Source organism: Vidua chalybeata, chromosome 1, assembly GCF_026979565.1.
Source record: "Vidua chalybeata isolate OUT-0048 chromosome 1, bVidCha1 merged haplotype, whole genome shotgun sequence".
Taxonomy (NCBI): Eukaryota; Metazoa; Chordata; class Aves; order Passeriformes; family Viduidae; genus Vidua; species Vidua chalybeata.
This window is the reverse complement of record NC_071530.1, coordinates 92,218,026-92,240,283: the sequence shown is the minus strand read 5'-3', so window position 1 is coordinate 92,240,283 and position 22,258 is coordinate 92,218,026. Positions and strand designations below refer to the sequence as shown.

At 35.9% G+C, this 22,258-nt stretch overlaps 1 protein-coding gene across 1 annotated transcript in view; it reads left to right on the top strand.

Moving 5' to 3' along the window:
- The first annotated feature begins 558 nt into the window (after positions 1–558).
- The window catches only part of LOC128787233 (dynein axonemal heavy chain 5-like), a 147,306-nt gene continuing 125,606 nt past the window's right edge, over positions 559–22,258 (top strand). The window contains exons 1-19 of the mRNA XM_053941233.1: positions 559–721; positions 3,421–3,521; positions 4,993–5,181; positions 5,305–5,379; positions 7,676–7,762; positions 8,911–8,982; positions 9,564–9,665; positions 10,588–10,774; positions 11,512–11,677; positions 11,791–11,884; positions 13,011–13,109; positions 14,425–14,606; positions 16,326–16,445; positions 17,125–17,326; positions 18,731–18,826; positions 19,538–19,711; positions 19,800–19,889; positions 20,323–20,478; positions 21,393–21,532. Of these exons, the coding sequence (XP_053797208.1) occupies positions 559–721; positions 3,421–3,521; positions 4,993–5,181; positions 5,305–5,379; positions 7,676–7,762; positions 8,911–8,982; positions 9,564–9,665; positions 10,588–10,774; positions 11,512–11,677; positions 11,791–11,884; positions 13,011–13,109; positions 14,425–14,606; positions 16,326–16,445; positions 17,125–17,326; positions 18,731–18,826; positions 19,538–19,711; positions 19,800–19,889; positions 20,323–20,478; positions 21,393–21,532 (2,495 nt within the window). The remainder of the gene's footprint in view (positions 722–3,420; positions 3,522–4,992; positions 5,182–5,304; positions 5,380–7,675; positions 7,763–8,910; positions 8,983–9,563; positions 9,666–10,587; positions 10,775–11,511; positions 11,678–11,790; positions 11,885–13,010; positions 13,110–14,424; positions 14,607–16,325; positions 16,446–17,124; positions 17,327–18,730; positions 18,827–19,537; positions 19,712–19,799; positions 19,890–20,322; positions 20,479–21,392; positions 21,533–22,258) is intronic.

Below are 22,258 nucleotides of genomic sequence, written 5' to 3'. Positions count from 1 at the left end.
ACAGGTGGTTAAAAAATGAGCGCCGGCTTGCTGAATCCAGTGGGAAATGGGGGCAGGCGAGGTGCCTGGTGGGGGCTGGGTTGCTTGCTGGGTTTTGTGTAGGGGTTGCCATAGCAGCTGCCAGCAGCTCCAAGCGCCCAGGGGAGACCGCAGGCGTAAAAACCTGCTTGGGATTCAGCAGATGCCGCAGCCGGCGCTCGGTGCCCGGCACTTCACAGCGGGACCTGCGCCTGCAGGAGCTTCAGAAGGAGCTTAACCTGTCCTCCAGTGTGTGAGTTCCCACCTGCGGCAGTCTGATTGGAAGAAAGTATAGTTATGCAGTTAGAAATAAAGTTTTGGTAACAGGCGCTCTTAAAGAAGATTTTATCATTTCGAAAACTGCTTAGATCTCTTCTTTTTAAATCACCGACTGAAAGTAGAGGTATTTTTCCCCCCTTTCCTTGCTAGTCTGATGCCGTAACAGGGAGAAAAATACTGAAGGTGTTTTTATTACAATGTTACACTATGTAGTCATTTTCTGTATTGTTGATTTAGGTTGATTTTTCTGGAGTGCTGCAGATGGAGGAGACTGTAGGAAGTGAAACTGAGTTAGGGGTAAGAGACGAGCCCAGTTCCTCCTATGGTCACTCTGCACAGCGGGAGTCAAAGCAACTGAGAGCAATGCAACTTTCTTCTAAACCTCATATTGATCTCTGTCCACCTCTCGTTGCTATAAAAAAAGGTAAGGGAAAAAATAATAAGTACTTCATGTCACCTTTGCATGGGAAAAAAAATCCAGGAAGAAAATGAGAAACCGATTATTAAGTAGAGTGTTTAAATTTATATATACTCCGTGGGTATGTGCTATTCTGAATCTGCCAGTGTAGGGACCATATGTGCTGAATGTGCAGTTTTCAGCTTTATAAATAAATATGTACATATAAATAAATAAATGCATATATATACAGGGTCATCCACAGTGCAAGTCTGATACCATAGCAGATTTCCTAGTGTTGAATCATAGTAACATGATTCAAACAATTTTTTTTTAAATTAAAATGAGTAGTACTCCATAATATAGTGTATTTTGCAATATGACACATAATATGATATCTCTTTTCTGGCATATTTTAACAGTGGTAATAGATTAAATTAGTTAGTTCAAAGGTTATTGAACATAGCCATCTACTTCTGTGCCTCTGGGTGCATCCCTTACTTACATCCGCTTTGCTTATGTATTCACTGATCTTGTGGAAGAGGATCATGTTAGATAGTACTGAATAAATAAATATTCATGGCAACTGGGAGAGGGTGTGAGGCCCAGAAGAAAGCTAGCAGGGCAAAAAGGAGAACTAAAGGCTAGCTGGCCTCACCTCAGTCCCTGGGAAGGTGGTGGAGCGGCTAATCCTGGATACCATTTCCAGGCACACGAAGAACAAGAAGGTGACTGGGAGTAATCAGCATGCATTTAGCAAGGGAATAAATGTGAACAACCTCATTTCCTTTTGAAATTAAATTATTGGTTTGGTAGGTGAGGGGAGTGCAGTGACTATGTTCTGCCTTTTCTTCAGTAAGGCTTTTGACATTCTCCTGTTGAGAATTTTTTGTTGTTCCCCTTGAGGTGAGTTAGGCACACATTTGTGCTGAAATATATTAAAAAAATAATAACAATGCATTGGACAGTCTTAAAACCATAACTGATGCTACAGGAAGTCTGCAAAGATACTTCTTGAAGCAATTCCTTACTTGCACCAGCACCAGTCCTGTGAGCATCAGCATGGAGCATCTCAGCCCAGCCTTGGGTCCATCTGCCAGCACCAGTGCTGCTGCTCAAAGGTGGATTCTGAGCCAGGCATTCCAGGATGGCTACTAGAAAAAGCTGTGGCTGTTTCTCATCACCAAGGGAAACTATACTCCTTTACAAGGATTGTTCTGCCTCTGGTATTCCTTCCTGCTTCCAGCTAGCTTAACCCCTTCTGCAGCTGGACCTTCTTGCTCTCTATGCCAGATTGTTCCTGGGTTACAAAGTACTGCTGATGAGCAGTTACAATTTAAATTTCCCCTTTGCTCCTCTAATATCCTCATAGAGAAGCTATGGAAGTGTGGGCTGTCTGAGCAGAAAGTGAGATGGATTGAAAACATTGCACAGACAAGCTCAGAGGGTGGTGATCAGCAGCACAAAGTCTGGCTGGAGCCCGGAGTAGCAGTGTGGGGACTCCAGGGGACACTATGGGGTCCAGTCCTGTTCAACATCTTCATTAATGATCTGGATGATGGAGCAGAGGGTACCCACAGCAAGGTTGCTGATAACACATAAAAGGGAGGGTTGGCCAATAAATCAGAGGGTTGTGCTGCCATCCAGAGGAGCTTAGAGAGGCTGGAGAAAATTCCTGCACCTGGGGATAAACCAGTCCATGCAGCAATACTAGCTGAGGGCTGAACAGCTGGAAAAGAGATTGGCAGGAAAGGACCTGAGATTCCTGGTGAACAGCAAGTTGAACATGAGCCAAGAATGGCTCTTGTGGCAAAGGAGGCTGATGATACTGTGGGATGGATAAGGAGTATTGCCAGCAGATTAAGAGGGATGATCCATCCTCTCCATTCAGCACTGATGAAGCCTCACCTGCAGTAAGCTTACTTTAGGCTTCTGAGTACAAGAGAGACATGGTTTTACTGGAAAGAGTCCAGTGAAGGGCCATGAAAATGATGAAAGCAGTAGAGCACGTCTCCTATGAAGAAAGGGTAAGGAGCTGGGTCTGGATAGGATCTTCTCTATGCATGTAAATGCCTGAAAGGACTGCGTAAAGAAGAGGTGTAAAGAAGATGGAGTCAAACTCTTCTCCAAGGTGTCCAGTGATGGGACCAGAGGCAATAAATGGTGGAAACTGAAACACAGGAAGTTCTCTCCGAACATCAGGAAACACTGTGAAGGTGACTGAGCACTGGTGCAGATTGCCCAGGGAGGTTATGGAGTCTCCATCCTTGGAGATACTCAAAAGCCATATGGAAACTCTCCTGGACAACTAGCTTTAAGTAACCCTGCTTCAGCAGTATCCCTTCCAATCTCAACCATTCTGTGATTCTGTATATAATACATATTAATCAGCCAAAAAGAGATACAATTTGATAGAAAATTTATATGGAAATCAGTGCTATTAGAATTCGAGTTTTAGTCACAATCTTATTATTTATATAAAATAGATTAAACAGTAATTCATGGAAGTTTGGTGAAATACTCATAAGCATTACTGCATGCTCCACTGGGGATCCTATTTGCTGCCAATGATGGGATGTAAATATCGTATTTTGAGAAATAAACTGGTCTCATTTTCTCCAGTATGAGAAGAGATTAGCTAGCAAATATGAAGACACAACACTGCAGATCTTGTAAATGCATTTGTTGTACTTGAATAATTAGAACTTGTAATTTCTTTTAACTAGAGACAGAAAGCAAATATCATAGACATGGAGGGAACCGGAGGACAAGGAGCACTGAGCTAGAATCTGCTGTCACAGGATCATCTCTGACTACTGTTCTTCCGGCAAGTGTTTTTGTTCTAAAACAGGTGGTGGGTGACTTAACTACCTTTTGTCTGCTAAATGTTCTTCTATATAGATTTTTCTTTTAAGTCTTCACTGACAAAAGCTTGTCTAATACTGAAACATGCTGAGTTCTTTCAGTCTCTGTTAACTGCAAGGAAAAACAAACAGCGAACCACTCAAAAGTGGCTGCAGTGTTAGGGCACTGACTTTCTGTGCTTAAAATGTGTGTTGCTGGGATTTTGTCTTCTTTGATGTATTTTTTTTTTATCATCCACTGGTTAATATCCTTTCTTTGCAATGATGAAAATTAATGTTGTTTAAGAATATTTGAATAAGGTCATACTGCATCAGGGAAGGCATATGCAAAATAAGAGATCCAATTGTTGACATGGAAACCAGAGATGATAAGACTGACATAGATGAGGTGGGAGCTACATGGGGAATGACAATTAGCTTTTAGAGATATCAAAAGGGTGCTGACCAACAACTACGGGTATTCAGACATTATCACTGTCTCTTGATCTCTAAAGGGAGCAGGTAGAGACAAGAGTGGGTAGAAAGCATCCATTCAGAGTCTGTGGTAAGACCAAATGGTAGGAAGCAAAGGTGAGAGTTGGCCAGCTTTTTTGTTTTTTAATCCAAGAATAGGAGTGACTAATTACAATTCCAATTGGTGTAGAGTACTGGGAAGTGATGTAATTTATCTTTTTTTCTCTCCAGTAAAAACTGTAAGACACTTCAGACATTACCAAACCCCAGACACTCATGTCAGTGGGAGCTGTGTGTAGAGGGAAATGATCAGTGTGGTTACTTATTTACCCAAATCTTTAGTCTTCCATATAGCTTCCAGAGATTTTCTGTTGACTTAAATATATTATACACCATAACTATTTTCAGTCTTGTTCACACTGATAGGAAGATTTATAAAAATCCTTTTTTTACATAAATCTCCCTCTTTATAATTGCACTGCTACCTTTATATGATCTGTATATTAATCATCAAGTGTATATTTATTCCTGTGGTAACTGGTTTTATAGTTATTTGGTTTATTTATTTCCTTTAAGGTAATAACTTGTTTCTATATATTAAAATGGTGGCAGTATAGACATCAATCCTAAATCTGGAATATGGATATATAGAAGTTCGGAACCTGGATTCACAAAGCTGAGATTTGAACTAGAGCTGTTATAGTGCTAAATTTGTATTGTGACCTTAGCGTGGATCTACATTTGGTTCTGAGATCCTGGAGTTCCAGATATGTAGTTTTTGTAGCAGCTTTATACTGAGAAATAATTCTGCCTTAGCAAGTTAATTATTACTGTTCTTTTCCTTGTACATTCCTTACATATGATTTTTTCATGTTCCTGCTTGATATGTAGTTTAAGAAACCCGCATAAAGATCAACAATATAAAATACAATCTTTAAGTGAGGACAAATAATCTTTCTATAACAAACTTCTATTTTGTAGTCTATTGTTAAGAAAAGTAAAGCACTTTCCAGTGAAAGCAGAAAAGAACTAGCCAAGCAAGCCAAAGTAACCAAAGAGGAGAGAAGAGCTCAGATAGATGGAAGATACAGGTATTTGATATCAAGATTAGCAGATGGGATAGACTTGAGTGAGCAGCAAGTGGAGGAGACTATTATTTCTGATGACAAGGTAAATATTAATTAAATTGTTATTACAAGAAATATTTATAGTGTTTTCAGTGTTTTGAAGCTATCTCACAATTATCTACAATTTTTTTTTTTTTTTTTTTTTTTTTTTTTTTTTTTTTTTTAGTTTCAACTAATAGAACAATTCTTTGCCCCTAGTGGACTTAAAAAGTTGCTCTTCTTTTACCAAGATGTATTGCAGGTATGTTTTTGTTATTGCTTCTGCAAAAGCAAATTTACATTAAAAAAAAATCACACAACTGTTGCAGAATTCAAAAAATATTAATGGATCTTTTGTTTTGCTATTTATGCCAGTGTGAAAGACCTCACTGTTTAAATATTTGCATCTTGGCCTACATGGAAATTGCAGGATGCCTTGTGGTGTAGTTTGATACTCTTATTGTTTTCACAAAAGAAAACTTAAAAATGGCCGAGTAAAAATTCAGATTTCAAAAGTGGTAGAGATAATTGAGATAATAGAGATAAATGAGTGTTCATAGTATTCAGAGTTTAAAATACTAGATTAGCTAGCATAAGTATTATAGGAATGGGGGAGCTGTTTGCGTAAGAACCAGTTTATTTTCTTTTGGTTTGAACTGCACTAATTCCACTATGGACAAAGCAATCATTCAAGGGAGTGAAAAATGATGCAATTTCTTTCTAAATTAAGGTGGCATCATGTTCAAGTCTGTCCCATTCTGCAGAAAATAAGCTTGGAAAACTGTGACTAGAAATAAGGTAGTTGTGGTCCCCAAGTTGTATTTTTCTCCCTTTAAGTTTTGAGAAGGAGAAGCCTCTCAAAAGAGCGAAATAATTTGTTCAGCTTCCACTGAGTGTGTGATATCAGAAGGTGCCAAGTGATCTTGACATTGTCTAACACAACTGTTGTGGGCTTCCAGAACTGCAGAAGTCCTTCATCAGTCCTTTCAAATTGTGCCAGTGAGGAGCCATGGTAGGGAGAGCTAATTCACCCTCTGGCGGTATTTTGGGCTCGTTGAGGAGAAAAACTCCTCAATAGATAATTCTTGGTCATCAGTTAAATGTAGAATGAATTACAGAATCATTATAACCTTGATAAATTAAAAGAACTTTTGAGTGTTACTGGAATTGCTTAGAGACTTTGTAAAGCACAGAATGAGCTCTGCTGTCAAAACATTTTAATCAGTTTTTCATTTCACTGGGATTAGGCATGCACATTTCTGGGATGAATGTCTTATTCTCTGACTTAAATCAAGATGAAACTAAAAATCTTGACATTGTTTTCCTTAACTGACAAATCAGAAATAAATGCCCAGCCTAGGTTAAATGAATCATTTCATTGCTGCATTTAATTTTGTTTTATTTTTACCCTTTTAAAAATTAAAAAAAGTTATGAGAGTTCTGTTTCAGAAGCAGCATAGCATAAAAATGTTTCTGATGGAAAGTATGAATACCATCTCATCCTCCACCACATTCTGATGAGTGAAGAGATCTCTTCATTTGGCTGTTCTGTCAACAATTTCAAGCACACTGGAAAATTGGAGGTTACTCAAGGGCCGTACTAGATGTGCTTGCCCTGGAGACAAAATACTGAGCAGGGCAGGCTATTGGCCTGACCTGTAGGCATGTCTTTACCAAGACTTAGCAAAGATCCTTTCTTTGCTGCTTCTCATCTCTTCATCTCTCTTTTTCACCATCTTAGGTACATGATGTTCACTTGAAACCACATGTAGAGGTCAGCAGATGCTGATTTGGGGTGGAAGTGAGAAGCCACCCCTGTGTATCACACATCACATATTTAGTCTAGCAGAGCTGAACACTTCTAGGAAGAAGGCTCTCCTCAACTTTAAAGAGAAATATACCTGTAAGCTTCTCCCACATTATTTTCTGTCATATTCTTCCAAGTTTCAACAGATTATTTTCCAAAACACATGACACATAATTAGGGGGAAGCAGATCTTTATTAGGTTTAAGCTTTTTTGTTGACTCAAAGAGAAGAGGTTAAAGATACATGTCAGTGGAGAGGGACCAGTGGCAACAAGGCTTCCCAGAGATAAAGTTTTCTGTGATGTCTGGTTAAAGAAATGGGCAGAAAGCTACATTCTTTTGCATTGTTGACAGGATCTAGCTGATGGCATTGCCTGTGTGTCCCATTCACAGTTACATTATGACTTTGCAGACCAAGCATATGATTGTTTTTCTGAGGCAGTTTGTTTTCATAGAGGAAGTTTCACTAGGAATCACTTCAGATTTAATTTCGGGGTTTTTTTTCCCTGAAACTTTTCCCCCTTCTTGTTTTTGTTTGTTCTTGTTGTTGTTGTTTTCTGAAAGAATGGGTCTGTGAAATTGTTTACTGGGATTCAGGCAAAGCTTATTCTCCAGAGAATGCAAACCTTATGATTTCTATCTGGGAATTACAAACTGAATCAAAATGGACTTAGTTATAATTCAAATGGAGGAAATATTTGTATGATATAGTTTTTATTTTATTAACCTCTTATTTATAATTTAATTGCTAGCAAAAGTCGAATGCATCATTGAGGTCAGATGGGTCAACAAACAATTTGCCTCAGAAGAAGTTATTTATTACCATGGGTTCCACTGAGGTATGGTTGAAAGAATTCATTAGATTACATTTAAAAAGTAAAATATTGAAAAGGCTTAACAGTTCTGCAGTGTTATACATATATATATTTATATATATATTTTTTTTTTGTAATCCTTGGATAGATATTTAAGCACTTAGTCTCTGTTCTCATAATGCAGGGTCTCCCAGCATTTCTTGAGCTGAGGTTGGCCTTCATCTGTAGTGATTTCACTATCTGAGAGGAGAGCAGGTCAAATAAAACCTTGTTAAAAATTGCTGAGCCTAACATTTTTTAAATTACTGCATGTTAAATATTTTCCAGGGCTTGTGCACTTGTAGTTTTAAAGTGCAGTTCTTCAGTGGTTTTCTATGCCCTTTCATATAATAACACTGCACATTACTCAAAAAATACCTTTAATGATGAAATAATTAATTTAACTATGAAATACCTTTAATATATCCTTTCTTCCATTCAAATTCTTATAACCTCCTCCCCACAGTATCTAAGCATATTCAGAGTCATCATTAAGATTTTTGATTAATTCTGATTTTTTCCACCTCTTTTGGAGGAAATCAGCTCTTCATAAACAATGATCTTTGAATATGGCCTGGTGATGCTTTGGTTTTCATTTTTGTTGTTATTCTTGTTTCTTGTCAGCCCCAAAGAACTTACATTAACATTGTAATGCCAGAAAAGACATAGCAGAATAATTCTTTCTTGCTTTCAGGGGAAAAGTGAGGTTCATTCCTTTGCCAATTGGGCCATCTAGAAAGGATTTTCAAATTTGTTGTAGCTGAGTTATTATTAGGTTTGTTATTAGATTTAATGGATAAATAAAGTAAGCATCTTTCAAATATAATAACAGGAAATAGCCTAGCTCACAAGCTCTCCCTGTACTGCATTTTCTTAGTAGAGGTGCAGCACTGAACTAGTCTGTCCAAAAGGGCATTTTTGATATTCTTGTGTCAGATACGGAAAAAACAATATTTGATTTGAGAAGGGCAGATTTTCAAATATCCTGCAAACAGTTTCACTATCTTTTGGAGTAATTAATTTTTTAAAGTTTTGTTTTCAGCACATTCTTAGGGTAGGTAAATTTCTAAGTAAAATACTTTTACTGTACACATGTATTCTTTTTAACTGTATGCATTTGGTCCTATTTACAGGACTTTACAGGAACATGTGCATTTTTCCTAAGAACATCAGATGAAGTTATAACTGCATCAAATGTCTCTCAGGTCAGAGCAAGCTCATGCAGTATTCACATGTTCATATTTTCTCAGACCTTTATTCATGCAACTGGAGTCAGAAAAAAATAGGGAATGCTTTAATGAAAATGTCTAGTTGTATGGTTAACAGAAGTTCTTTTTCATAAGAGTAAGCATTCGTGATAAAGTAAAATTCTAATGATTTATAAATTAGCTACTGCAGTATTATTAAAACCCAAGATTTTAATTAATACAAAACATTATTAATTAGTCATTGAAACATAACATTTAATGACAATAGGGAATAAGGACCTAAAGTGTAAGATTTTATTTTAAGTAATGAGCCTAAATTATTGAAATACTGCACTTAAACTGTATCTTTTAGACTTTTAAAATAAAGATAAGTTTTGAAACTAACATAAGGTTTTCCAGCCTCTCATAGTTTGTTGTGTATAAAAAAGTACTGTAACAGCCTTTTCTGACTTTCAGAGATACTCATGTTGCATAATTATGGACTGTGAATGTGTCTGCCACACTTCTAAATTTCACTCAAACAGTGTAATGCTGCAGAAGTCAACATGCATTGTGCTAATTTTTGTTTCTTCCCAAAGGAGGTGAATTTTGGCATGTTTGACTGTACTAATGGAAATATCCTTCAGGGCCTGGAATTCTTCTTGTCCCAGATCATGATACCAGCACTTAAGTCCCAACAGGTAATCAAACAATCCATCTTCTTTTTCTCAAGAACATGTGGAAGTAGGGCATGTTGCCGCTGCAGTTTTTTTTGTGCATCTGTTGGACCTAGAACAGAGGATATAAGATAAAAGTCTAATATGGCCTTTATGTGAGTCATGTAACTTGTACGTATACAAATGTTTGAAATTCAGGCAGCTACTGTTTATTTTCAAGCAATAGTGCCAGCTTTAATTATTATGACAAAGGAGAATATAACATAGCGACCATACCAAGGTAAAGCTGTGATGACTTTATCAAAACTAGATTAAACCTGGATTGTAAGAAGTATCAAGTCCTTCTGGCAGCACAAGGGATCAGTCCATGACTTTATTACTGAAGTATGGACAGCATGAACAGTGTTGTATTCAGAATATCCAGCATCTTTGAGTTGTCCTCATTCTGTGGCACTTGTAAAGCATCAGTTTGTTCAGTTGCCCCTGGAAGCACACGTTCAGAGGTGACAAATACAAAGAAACTCACTGTCTGCTGAGAATGATGGTGTTTTGTGCTGCTACCGTACTGTCATTTTCTCTCCCCAGGAGCAGAAAGGGACTTTAGAGTCTGTTTTCTCTGTTCAGAAGGAGAAAAAAAAACCTAAACAAAATATAATCCAGTGTGAAATCAGTGACAGCTGACTTCAGAGTCAATTCAGAGTGAAGTCAGAGACTTTTATTTCTTAGTGCCTCTTACTTGTTTGTCTCTTCTTGTCTTACCAAATAATTAAATCAATGCACACTTTAAAGTATTGATGAGTATATTTTAAAGGGCATGTTGATAAATCTTTATATACTGCCATGAACAAGAAATACTTTTCTAATGAAAAGTAACTTTTATGGTGAAAAACAAAAGGAAACGTGACACTCACTTTTTTGGTTTTTGCATAAATCATAAAATATTCAGAACTGGGGAGCTGTGAAAGACGGCTTGAAGAACAGCCAGATACAAGAGTTTCTGTATGCAGTGGATAAATTTGTGGGTACTTTGTCATCATCTAGACAGAATATAGAAGATAAAATTCAGCTCACAAAAGTGGATATTGATGTTTATGTCAGAAACTTACAGAACCCATCTGACTACATAACTGCAGGTGAGTAATTCCTACATCAAAGCAAACAAAATGATGCTGTTTATAAAATAAATGTTATGTCATAAGTAAAAATTTACTTTGAAGAATTAATTCATCTTCCCTGAGCTACGTACATTTTTCTGCCTACTCTTGCCAGGTTTGTGATTGTTTAATTATAAGACCATCAATCATTTGCCCATTTGCTCATCTACTTTAGTTCATAGATCTTAAAGAATTAGGCAGTTGCTTGATATATCAAACAAGCAGTTGTCTGAATCCCTCCTAGTTTCCTAGCCAAGTAGTTGTTGAGTGAATCCATATACTAGTGTGTGTACTATTCACTTCCTTCCATACTGGGAAAATCCTATCCAATGTTGTCTGACTCTGTGAATAAAACCACCTGTATTAACAAAAAAAAAAAAAAAAAAAAAAAAAAAAAAAAAAAAAAAAGTTTTTGCAAGAAAAATAGTTATGTCTCTTTCAACAATAGTTTTCTACCATTTCTTATTAATTCACTGTATTTCTAACTGTTTCCTTTGTAAAGGATATGCAATAGTAACAGAGTAGGTAGACACAAGTATTATATTTGTGCATCTTGTTGTCACAGTCTTAATCTTTTCCTGCTGGTTGGTGATTCAAATAAACAGAGTTTACATAGTTTCAGATTATGTTTGGCAAGCACAATTTGCTTCCGTAGTTTAAATTTCTGTATTTATTTCTTGGTGCTTATAAAACTGTCCAATTCTGTGGTTTTGAAGGCACTAACACAGAGGTCACTGAGAAACTTGAAGAAGTGGTCATGATTTGGACCAAACAGATTAGACAAGTCTTAGTGGAGAGTGAACAAATTAGAAGAGAAGCTGATGATGTTGGTCCAGCTGCAGAGCTGGAACACTGGAAGTCAAGAATGTCATCATTTAACAGGTGAAATCCCTTCATTATTTCTCACATAGTCTTAAAAAAAAGGATTTTTTTTAAAAATAAGTGTAAACTTTTATTACAGAGAGATAGTATTAAGTATGTTTCTTTCTTCAAAGCCTTTTAGATGAGATCAAGAGTTCAAGAGTTAAGAAAATTATAAGTATTCTTCAGGCTGCAAGATCAAAGACATTAAAACAGTGGAAGGAACTGGTAATTACTACTTTCTAATTAGAATTTTAAATTATTACAGTACTGTATTTGTAATATATAGAGAACTGAACACAATTATAAAAATAACTTTGAGTGTTTATGCTGGTTTTACACTGTGGTTTATTATCCATTTGTTGGAACATGTAGCATCAATGATCCTGAAATTAAATAGATAACTTGAAAAGAAGTCAGTGCTTTTGTAATGTGTCTTTTATTAACATTATAGGTGGAAAGGTTGTGCAAAAGTAAAGCAGTGCAGCAATACAGCATTTTTCTGTCTCTGACAAGCTGAACCCTGTGCAGGCCAACTGCAGAAGTCTGAAAGTCCTTCATGATGCTTTTAGAATTGTTGAGAGCAGACTTCTAGTGGCACACCTGCTGCTTCATATGAGTGGATACCTGTCATGTAAACTTACCAGGCACAACTGTGGGCAGGCCAGAAAATAAGCTGTAGATCACATACAGTCAATGAGGCCCCCACCCTCAGAATGCAGGTCTTCTATTGCATAAGAAAGCATTCTACTGTTTGAACAATAGACCAGGAAAAGTTTTTGATTTTGTGATTACTATCTTTGCAGACTTTTATGATAAATGGAATTTGGATAAAAGAAAGTGTCTGTACAGAGCCAGTACAAGCCAAGGATGATGAACTACATTTATTTCTTCTTATGAACTAGACTGCTAAGTAGTGAATAGTTCCACCTGACATGAACATAAGGATATACAGGCATTAGTTGTGAACTCATTGTCCCTTGCAAGTGTTTATTAAACAACGTTAGGTAACATTTCAGGGATCTTGTCTAAGTTCTGTAGAATGTTTCCTGTGCAGAAACTATTCTAAAATCTAAGTTAGATCCATGAGGAGGAAAAATCTTTGGAGGTCTAAGTAAAGACTTCCTGTAAACCACATCCAAAATGTTGCTGACCTTGGAAGATCTTACCAATTTTTGCATGTAGAAGCAGTTATTTCTCAAGTGAAAAATAAATAGCATATTTGAAAGCACTTTTGTGGGAAAGTGTTTGCAAGATTTAATCATAGCCTTGTGTGCTGTAAAAGAGAAAGAACCTGTTCAGAAAATTTTCACGGTAATAATTCTAGTCCTTTCTTTTTTTCTCATCCCTTCAGGATGGTAGGATAACAATTGCTGCCAATGAAGCTAAAGACAACGTGAGATACTTATATACGTTGGATAAATTTTTTGGTCCACTTGCCAATGCTTCACCTGTAAGTACTGTAAAGGCACTTAATGTGAAATTCAGAAAAGAAAGGAAGGGTTTTTGTTGCTGTAAAAAGGCTGTTTTTCCTTTTAATATTTAACTCTTTCACTTAATTATTAATGGACAGCTTAATTCCTTAGACATTAGTGAATTGAGCTTACTGATTTTGAATTGACCAGAGATAATGATACCTTTTTTTCTTAAAGTAGTTATCATTACAGAAGATAATTGAAGGATATGAAAAAACTAAGCATCAGATGATGTTCTTCTTAACCAAGTAATGAGCTGAATTGTCTTTGTGAGCTTGGGTCTGTCTGCATGCTTTTGTTGGGAATTACTTGTGTTTGTTTTATTGCAAAAGTCATCAAATGATCTTAAACCTTGATTTGAGCTGAAATTGGTCAGCTTCCACTTATTTTACAGGTTAAAGCTGTTTCTCTTGTAGGTTGCACTGTCAATAAAATTTATTTTCATAACCATATGGGTCTCAGAGTTAATTTTTTTAAAGTGAGAATATAGACAGTTAATTTTTTTGAAGTGAGAATATACAGACACTAGACAAAATTGTCTAAGCTTGCATAGTTCAGCACATTTATGCATAATCCAGCTGGTAACAGTTTTTCTAAATAATATTTCCAAAGCTTAATCTCTTTTGAATCCATTCTGCTATTTTACACTGCACTTCTTTTGCAAATATTCACTGTTCTGCCATATTAGACTTGACTTTTAGATACCTTTACCATACTTTTTTTATTCTTTTCTAGACCAGTCTCTTGTTCTGGGTTCTCCATGTATCTGGCTTGCATGCATTTCTCTGAAATATTTCTGTGGGACAAAAAACTCTATAGTTCAGTGCCCAGTGAAAGTGAGATTATTTTTGCCTTGCCTTCCCCTGCTGGATTTCTTTTCTATACAGACAAAATGAGCAAATGCCTACTTTCTTGTTGTCCTTCCTACAGCTCTTTTCCAGCAGTGTGTGACCTCTTTTCCTCATGTAGTATGTTCCTCTGCAAAGCAGATTGCAGCACCTTCTTATACTGGAGGCCATGGCCAAGCAGAGTAGAGCCTCTGGTTTTCCTGTGGAAAATCCCAATCTGTAAAAGACCTATTCATTTATTTATTGCCCTTTTCCCATGCTTTTTCTCTTGGTCAAGGTGTGATAGGTCCCCACAAGTGAATTGGATGGGCCATTTTGTAATGACAAAAAAACAAAAAGGTGCTTGTCCACTGATAAACATATTCCTAGAGCAGTCACACTTTTCATGGTGTTAAATTTCAGGAAATTCAGATTTCTGTCTTTCCCATTTTTTTGGCTGTTATAGGTAACAGTGATGGAACACATTCCCAGTTTAATGAACACTGTCTGTATGATCTACTGTACATCGCCGTACTACAACACGTCAGAGCACATGACATCCCTGTTTCTTAAAATCACCAATCAAATGATTAACACATGCAAGACCTATCTATGTGAAGGGGTTTCAAAAATCTGGGACCTGGACAGGTGATAGAATTTTAATAATTTCATCTTCTGTTGTTGGAATTAGAAGTAAGATTACAGATTAATAATCAAGATGATTAATAGGTAAATTTAAGTAGCCCTTTGTCCTCCTACTAGTCACTGATTCCTGTGTTAATTTTAAACTGGCTACCACTAATCCTGTGTAGAATTAAGTACTTTGCAAAAACAATTTGCTATGTGTTTTGAAAAAAACTGTTATTGGAAACTGTGTAATGTATACTAGTATACAACACTCGATATATTGTACACATGGATTTTTTTTTAGACCAAAACACACGTAAGAAATTGGAACTGGGAGCTGAAATACTTCATAAAAAAAGCTCCAAGGACAGACTGGCAAAGTTCCATCCAAGATTTATATTTTGCTATTACTGGACATGAAAGTCAGTTTGAGGAAGGGAACAATATATTGCAGGACCAAAATCCCAACTCAGTTGTATTGTGGGACATTTCAGGGAAGGGATGAGTTAGCTGCTCTACAGCTACTTGTCCAAGTGCTGCACTCAGCATAAAAGGAAGCACAGGGGTGTTTGTATGAAACTTATACATTGGGTGGTGAATGCTGATGTCACTGGCAGAACAAGTGTATCTGAAGGATGACAACTGCAGATAACATAGGAAGAGCACATACTATAAGAGCAGGTCAGTTATTTTCATGCAAAAAAAGAAGGAGGAAACCACAGAGAGAAGTTAAGATGAACGTGACATTTGAAGTTGTCAACTAAGAAATTAATAATTGGAATAGTCTAACTGGAGTAAGATAAAGGATATTGACATGAAAAGGGGAAGGTGTTACAAGCTTCATCAAAGCAGATAGTCAGGATGCCTCTGCTTCAATTCCAGCCAAGTCAAAATGACACTGAGGTAACAGGCTAGAAGACATAAAAATAAATCTAACAATTTTGATTCCTCCTGTATTTTGGTGTAGATAAAGGGAATTTTTCAGAAATTACCTGTAGTCAATTAAGTACTGATTATGTTTATTCTAAAGAATTAATGTAAGTAAAAGTAGAATACCTTTTTTTTTGTTTATTCTAGCTGAATTTATTTTTGAGACATTCTTCTCATTTATTTAATCTGCTGTCCCTGCAAAAGTTTGTCCCAGTTAATGGTTTCAGCCTATAAATTTGTCTATCATTTTAATCCCCAGTAATACTTTGGAAGATGAAAGACAAAGCCAAAGTGGAGGAACAGCTCTGGGCAAATGGCTTATGGCTGGTTTCTATGCCTTATCCATGTATCTTGTGTGTTACCTCAGGAAGAAACAAGACTCTCCTCATCTTTATTTTAGTGTGGAAAAATACTTCTCCAGTCTTGTCTACTTAAAAAAAAAAAAAAAAAGAATCACCACCAAAAAACAAACCAAAGAAACAAACAAAGGAAAAGCTATCAGCAATACTCAGATGAGAATTGGCCAAACTGCAAGCATTCCGTAGCCAGCATTAACCTGTTATACATGTTATACATCCTTTGTGGGCTATGCCATGCAAGTTTTGGATTGATGACAACAAAATCCAAGATAAAAATATTCAATCTAGATAACAGGTTCAAGTTAAAACCTTTTGACTCAAAAACATCATATTTTGAGTGCTTTTCATGTTATTTCGCAAAGTTGTGCATTTGACTAAAATATTTTATTTTTATTTATACTCTTTTGAAGACCTTAGGATGATTCTCTGTCTTATGTATTTTCTTCCTCAGGCAAGAATTGCTGAAGAGGATACAACAATGCATTTTCCTCAAAGAAAAGTACCAAGCATCCTTTCAGAAAATTAGGGAGGAGATAAAGGAAAATTCAAGAAACAGACAGTTTGATATCAGGTAAATAATTCACTTCAATATTGGATCATATTGATGAGTACAATTTATAAATGAGACGCAATTATGTCTGCTGGCTAAAAGGAAAGCTAAATATTAAATTAAAATGAAATACTTTTTATAGTAAGAAGAAGACCTTGCAGAGTGTTTTTTAAAACTTTTATTGAAGAATAAACCAGGTTTTTGGCAGTCACTTGTTGATTCAGCACAAGTCCAGTGAGACTTCAGGGGAATTTAGGCATTTATTAATTGAGCACAAATATATATGCATGGTATGAAATCCTAAAAAATTTGATTCATGAATATAAGTGAAAACACTCTCAGGTAATTCAGTCAGCTTTGAGCTGGGTTCTCTATCACAATGCCAAGGAATGTTTTACCTGTTTTGACACTTAAATCATGGAGCATTTCTTGGTATTGTATATTCACATTTTCTTCTCCTGCAAATATCTTATTTGAAAGAGTTACTCCTGTGAAATATGGTAAAGTCTTTTAATTGACATATGTAAGGATTAAGCATTTTCTGGGTTATATATGTGAGTTAATTTTTTTTTATATATGTAATCATTACAGTATGATTTTGTTTTTGGTGTGAAACTTGATAGCAGCTAGAATATATGTTGGTCAAATAAAAATCTGTTGCAAAGAGATTTTAATAGAAATCCCTCTTTTTTATTGTTAGTGAAAACTACATATTTGGAAAATTTGAGACCTTCTGTAAACGTTTGGAGAAAATTTCAGATATGAGCAATACTATGGAAAGCCTTTTAGAGCTCCAGCGTATAAAAATAGAAGGCATTGATGAGATCACTACTCAATACCAGAGCATTGCTACAAATACAAAATCCAAACAGTATGATGTTCTGGACCATAGGAAAAAAGAGGTACTTACATTCAGCACTTGCATAACAATCAGTCTGTTAATTCTGTGGTTTTCACTGGAGTTATGCTAAGAATGTTGAATATTATAAAAATGCATATATTATTTTGCAGTAACAATAATACAAATACTCTCATATCTTTTAATACAATTTGTAAGTGTTAAGGTAAATTTATTTTTACTTCAAATGCTTTTCTTAACTTTTTGTAAACTAGGTTTTGTGTGATACATAATCTTACGAACTAATTTTCCTAAGCCTGATTGTTTTGAGATGCATATATTTTGAACTGCAGAGTGAAAACTAATTAAGGTATGTTAGCATACCAAATACAGTTTCTCTAATCACAACTCAGTGTCACTAAAAATAATAGTAATGGCAGTGTTATGGCATAGTTAGTACAGGCACATAATTGCACATTTTAGAGGGAGAAGGGCATGATATCACTCCCAGTGCCAAACAGAATGATAAAACTAAAGTGGCTTTTCAAATGCTCTGGTCCCATGTTTTAATCCTGTATATGCAGGATTTGAGCTGCTTTTCTTGAGCTATAGCCTGCTTGTTTTGCAGAGTTAGTGGCCTCACAATAGAAGTTCTAGAAGTGTTGACTTACCCTCCTGCCTTCCTGAACTGAAGCTTGCCACTGTCATTAACTTTCCTTTAAACATTAAGCTCGGAAGTGCTTTTGACTTTCTTCTGACTTTGATGGCTTGTGTTTCTCTAATACTTGCTGCATGGCTCTGTTCTGAAAGAGGGTATTTGCTGTTCACTGGAATTTGGAGGGGTTAAAAAATGGCTTGACTTCTCTGCACCTAAATATTTGGAGCAATATCTATTATGTACCGTCTTCCCAAGCTTGTGCAGTGCTTTTTTTGAGAGAAGATTACATGGAACTGTTTTTGTTAGGCCCTCAGTATTTTGGACTCTTAAGAAAAAATTGTTACAGATAAATACCCAAATTACTTGTAGGAGCTGCCAAATTTGGTAACTACCTCCATTAGTCTGCAAGGCTCTCCAGAGAGCCTGCCACTTTACTTGCCTTTGGTGGGTTTTATACCTGGTCAGTGAGCTGAGCACTCTCCTGTGGCTGGGCTGCAAAGTAGCTGGGGAGTGTGCTTTGCTCCCTCCGATGAAGTTACGAGTTTTCCTCGGCCTGTCTGTGTTCCTCTGTGCTCCTTTGTGCTCATGAAGATGAGGCTTTAATCATTCAACCTAGCACAGCTTATGTTTTGTTTGCTTTGCTTGGAGTGTAAATTTGCTGCTGGTGTTCCTATTCTTTTTAATGCAGTGCTGAACACATGCACTGGTTAGATAAACCAGATTCCTGAAAAGCTTCACAGAAAGGCTTTTTTTTTTAATGAAATGAAAGCAGCATTATATATTATTTTTTTCCTTTTGCTTTTATTCTAGTTTGAAAAAGATTACCTTGAATTTAAGAACCAAATTGCAGCATTGTATGAATCTATGCAGGAATTTGTGGATTCCTGGTTTGAGAAGACTGTAACTGTAAGTAAGGTTGCAAATGCAAAGTCCTGCTTCTGGTGCTCGGAAGGGCTGAGTACCCACAGCTCCTACTAAACTCCTTCATTACTGCCAGTGTTCTGTACTGTGCTGGTGGCTGCCTGAGATGATGTTGGAAGAAATCAAACCTATTACAAATGTTCTAGAAGTTGCTTACAGAAGTGCTGTAAAGGAATGTTGATTCTTACTTAGTGCCGAGTGTATGTTCCATCTTTCCATACCAAGCTGTATATTTTGAAGTTTATTTTCTTTCTTCATCCTGGTGTTTCTTGTTGCATTTCTAATTTATTCCTGTTTCACTGGCAGGAGTAATGAAATAATGTCTGCCATCTGTTTCCTTAATGTCAGTATTGTTCAATGGCTCAGGCCCTGATCAGATACAAGATGTTAATGAAGTGTGAGTAAAGGTGTAGGTGTTCTACCACAACTGTTTGCTGAAAAAAAGGAGAGAAAATTTGAGAGTCAGAAAAACCCCAAACTGTAGTGAAACAGTTTCTTGGTTTATTCAGTGGTATGTCCTGTATGGGACAAAATATAGAAGTAAAATTCACAAAGTTATCTGGGTGGATTTTTCTGTATTTCTTAGAAAACGACTTACAAATTTACATAGCATATTCTAAATTAATAAAATACTTTATGGACAATGACTTTCTGAACTGTTGTCTTCTGAAATAAATGCTCCATCTTCCTCTTTAGACTGAACAGATGCTGGGATTTCTGATGAAGCTTGAACAAATAGGAGAAAATAATATTGATCTAAATGAGAAGTATACCATTGTTCTTCAACAGTACAGCCAAGACTTAGAGTTTATTCAAAAACTCTATCAGAAGGAAAAGGAAAATCCACCTATACCACGTAATATACCACCAGTAAGAATGAAGCAAATGAGAGAGAAAAATTTATTTCTTGACTGTTTTAAGTTAGTGAAAATCTAACCTCATATCTTCTGTGTTTTAGGTAACAGGGAAGATTATGTGGGCTCAGCAGTTATTCAGAAAAATTGACCATCCAATGATGTTCCTTAAAAAGAAAACCACACTTTTGAAGGTTGGAAATTAGCAGAGGAGGATTTATCCTAAGCTTCCAAGGATAATTTACTTGTATACTTCTGCACTCACTATTCTAGCAGCTTGTGTCCAAGCTCATCCAACAGTGGGATCATTTGTATACCTTTCTCAGTGAGCCATTAGTACCTTGTATATGTCATAATATAGACTTTGTTCTATGAACAAGATTGAGAGAAAAAATCAGGAAAAGAGTTATGTTGCTTAGAGCAGTTGAATACTACATAAATTTTAAATTTCTAAATATATTGCTATGTTTCTGTGTCTTATCTTGTCTCTAAAACAGCATAATTTAGAGATTTCTATTTCTTTTGTTTTCCTGTGGTAGAGAGGAAAGGCCTAGTGGAGGGCCTTTCTACTGTGTTAGACTTATTGAATTAAGTGGTGCATTTTTTTTCCTCCCCCTTAAATTGCAGACAATGGAAATGAAAAAAGTTATCAAGAGCTACAATAAAATGGCTGCGGTTCTTTTGGAATTTGAGCTTATTTATCATAGGGCCTGGTGCAGGTTTGCTGACCAGGCTAGGAATGCTCTGTGTGCTCCTTTACTTGTCAAGCACCCAGAAACCAAGGTAAGTATGATTTATTCTTTGTATTGCTGTTACATGATTTAGTATTACACGTGCTACTTAAATGATATCGTGGATAGACAAGAAAGCATTAAAGTAACCTTAACCTAAATAGAGTTAAAAAATGAGCTACTTGAGTTGAAATATCTTTTAATTTTTGTGTATATTTATGATATGTCTCATAATGTTTCTTCTTCATCAGGCTTCTGTCTTATTCAGGGTATGAAAGAGGCAGTATCCAGCAAATAACATATCTACTACTGACTTATCTACATTCTTTAGCTATTGTTTCCTTGTTTATTTTCTATGTTAACCAAAATTTTAGTCGAGAAAGAAATATTTTGTTAAGTGATGGTCTTTTCTGCAGTGATCAATATCACTGTGTTGAATATATTGCAATAATTCATTAATTTTCTTTCAAAATGGATTGCTGAGGCAGAAAATGTTGCCATTCTCACTTCATAGGTTTTTTTTCCTGTTGATAATGGACAACTAGAACATAGTTTTCAAATTTATGTAGCATTTTAAAAATATTTAGTACCCCCAAAAGTATGGAGATTAATCTTCACAATATTTCTCCCTAGTTACTGATGGAGAAGCTGAGATGAAAAGGCAAATTAACTTCCAGAGAATGTAGTTGCAGAACTAGAATTAAACTTGGGAAGTCCTGGGATCCAAGTGGTTAGGGCACAGTGAAGGAGTCACAAGAAATTGAAATCAATGTAAAATATTGGTTAATTAATACTTTGGGAAACCCATATATTTCTAGAGGAGGTTGAAGAAGAAGCATGGGTAAATATTTAAAAAATCCTCTCCAGTTATCTACATGTCTTTATATGATCCAGTTACATCACACTACATCTAAGTACCAAACTAGTGTCTTATTTTCTATTTCTTTTTTTCACTGCTACATGAAGGAATTATTTGTAAACTTAGACCCAATTGTCGTGGAAGTACTTTATGAGACAAAATACCTGAGAAAAATGCATTTTGAAGTTCCAGATGTTGTCCTTGGCTTGTGTGCAGATGAAGAACAGATTAAAAGACATCAAAGGGAGTGAGTAAACAATTTTTTGGATTTGTTTCTCATCTGCAAATGGGAATCCCTAGCTTTGAGTCTATTGCATATATTGCTTTTGATTTGTTATAATTTTTCTCTTTGATGGAGTTTAATTGAATTTTAATTGTTTTCCCCTGTATTTCCATATTAATATGCAGTTGTTCCTTTTTACACACATATTACTTGGAAATGCCTACATGTTTTTGTTTTGTTACTTCAACAGCTGCTGTCTAAGTGGAGCTCCTAGGTACTGCTATTATTATTGTTAGAGTGCATCTGTGCACTCTAATACAGCCATTACACTCCAAAATATTACACTTAGCATCAGAAGTTGGTTTTTTTTTTTCCTGTTAGAAAAATAAGCTGGAATTTACCACTTGATTATTGCACAACCCAAACATGTGTTGGCTAAATTATAACTTGGTCTCTCATGTTGAACATTTAAATTCACTTTTGTTGATTTAAAATAATTTCTTTCTGTTTCTTGTAACAGTCCAAATCTCTGCTGCAAAATTTATTTCATTCTCAGGGATGCTGGTTGTTAATTCTAGAACTCTCTAAACAGGGATGTTCAGTCTTAAAAAAGCAAAGCTTTGTGACGAGTGTTCTTAATTTCTTAATTAGAATTGGACAAAAAGGGATGAAATTTAAAGAGTTTCATAAATACTTCAACCGTTCCTCTCTTTTTCTGTTCTTGAAATTTTCAGTATTTCAGTCTTACAA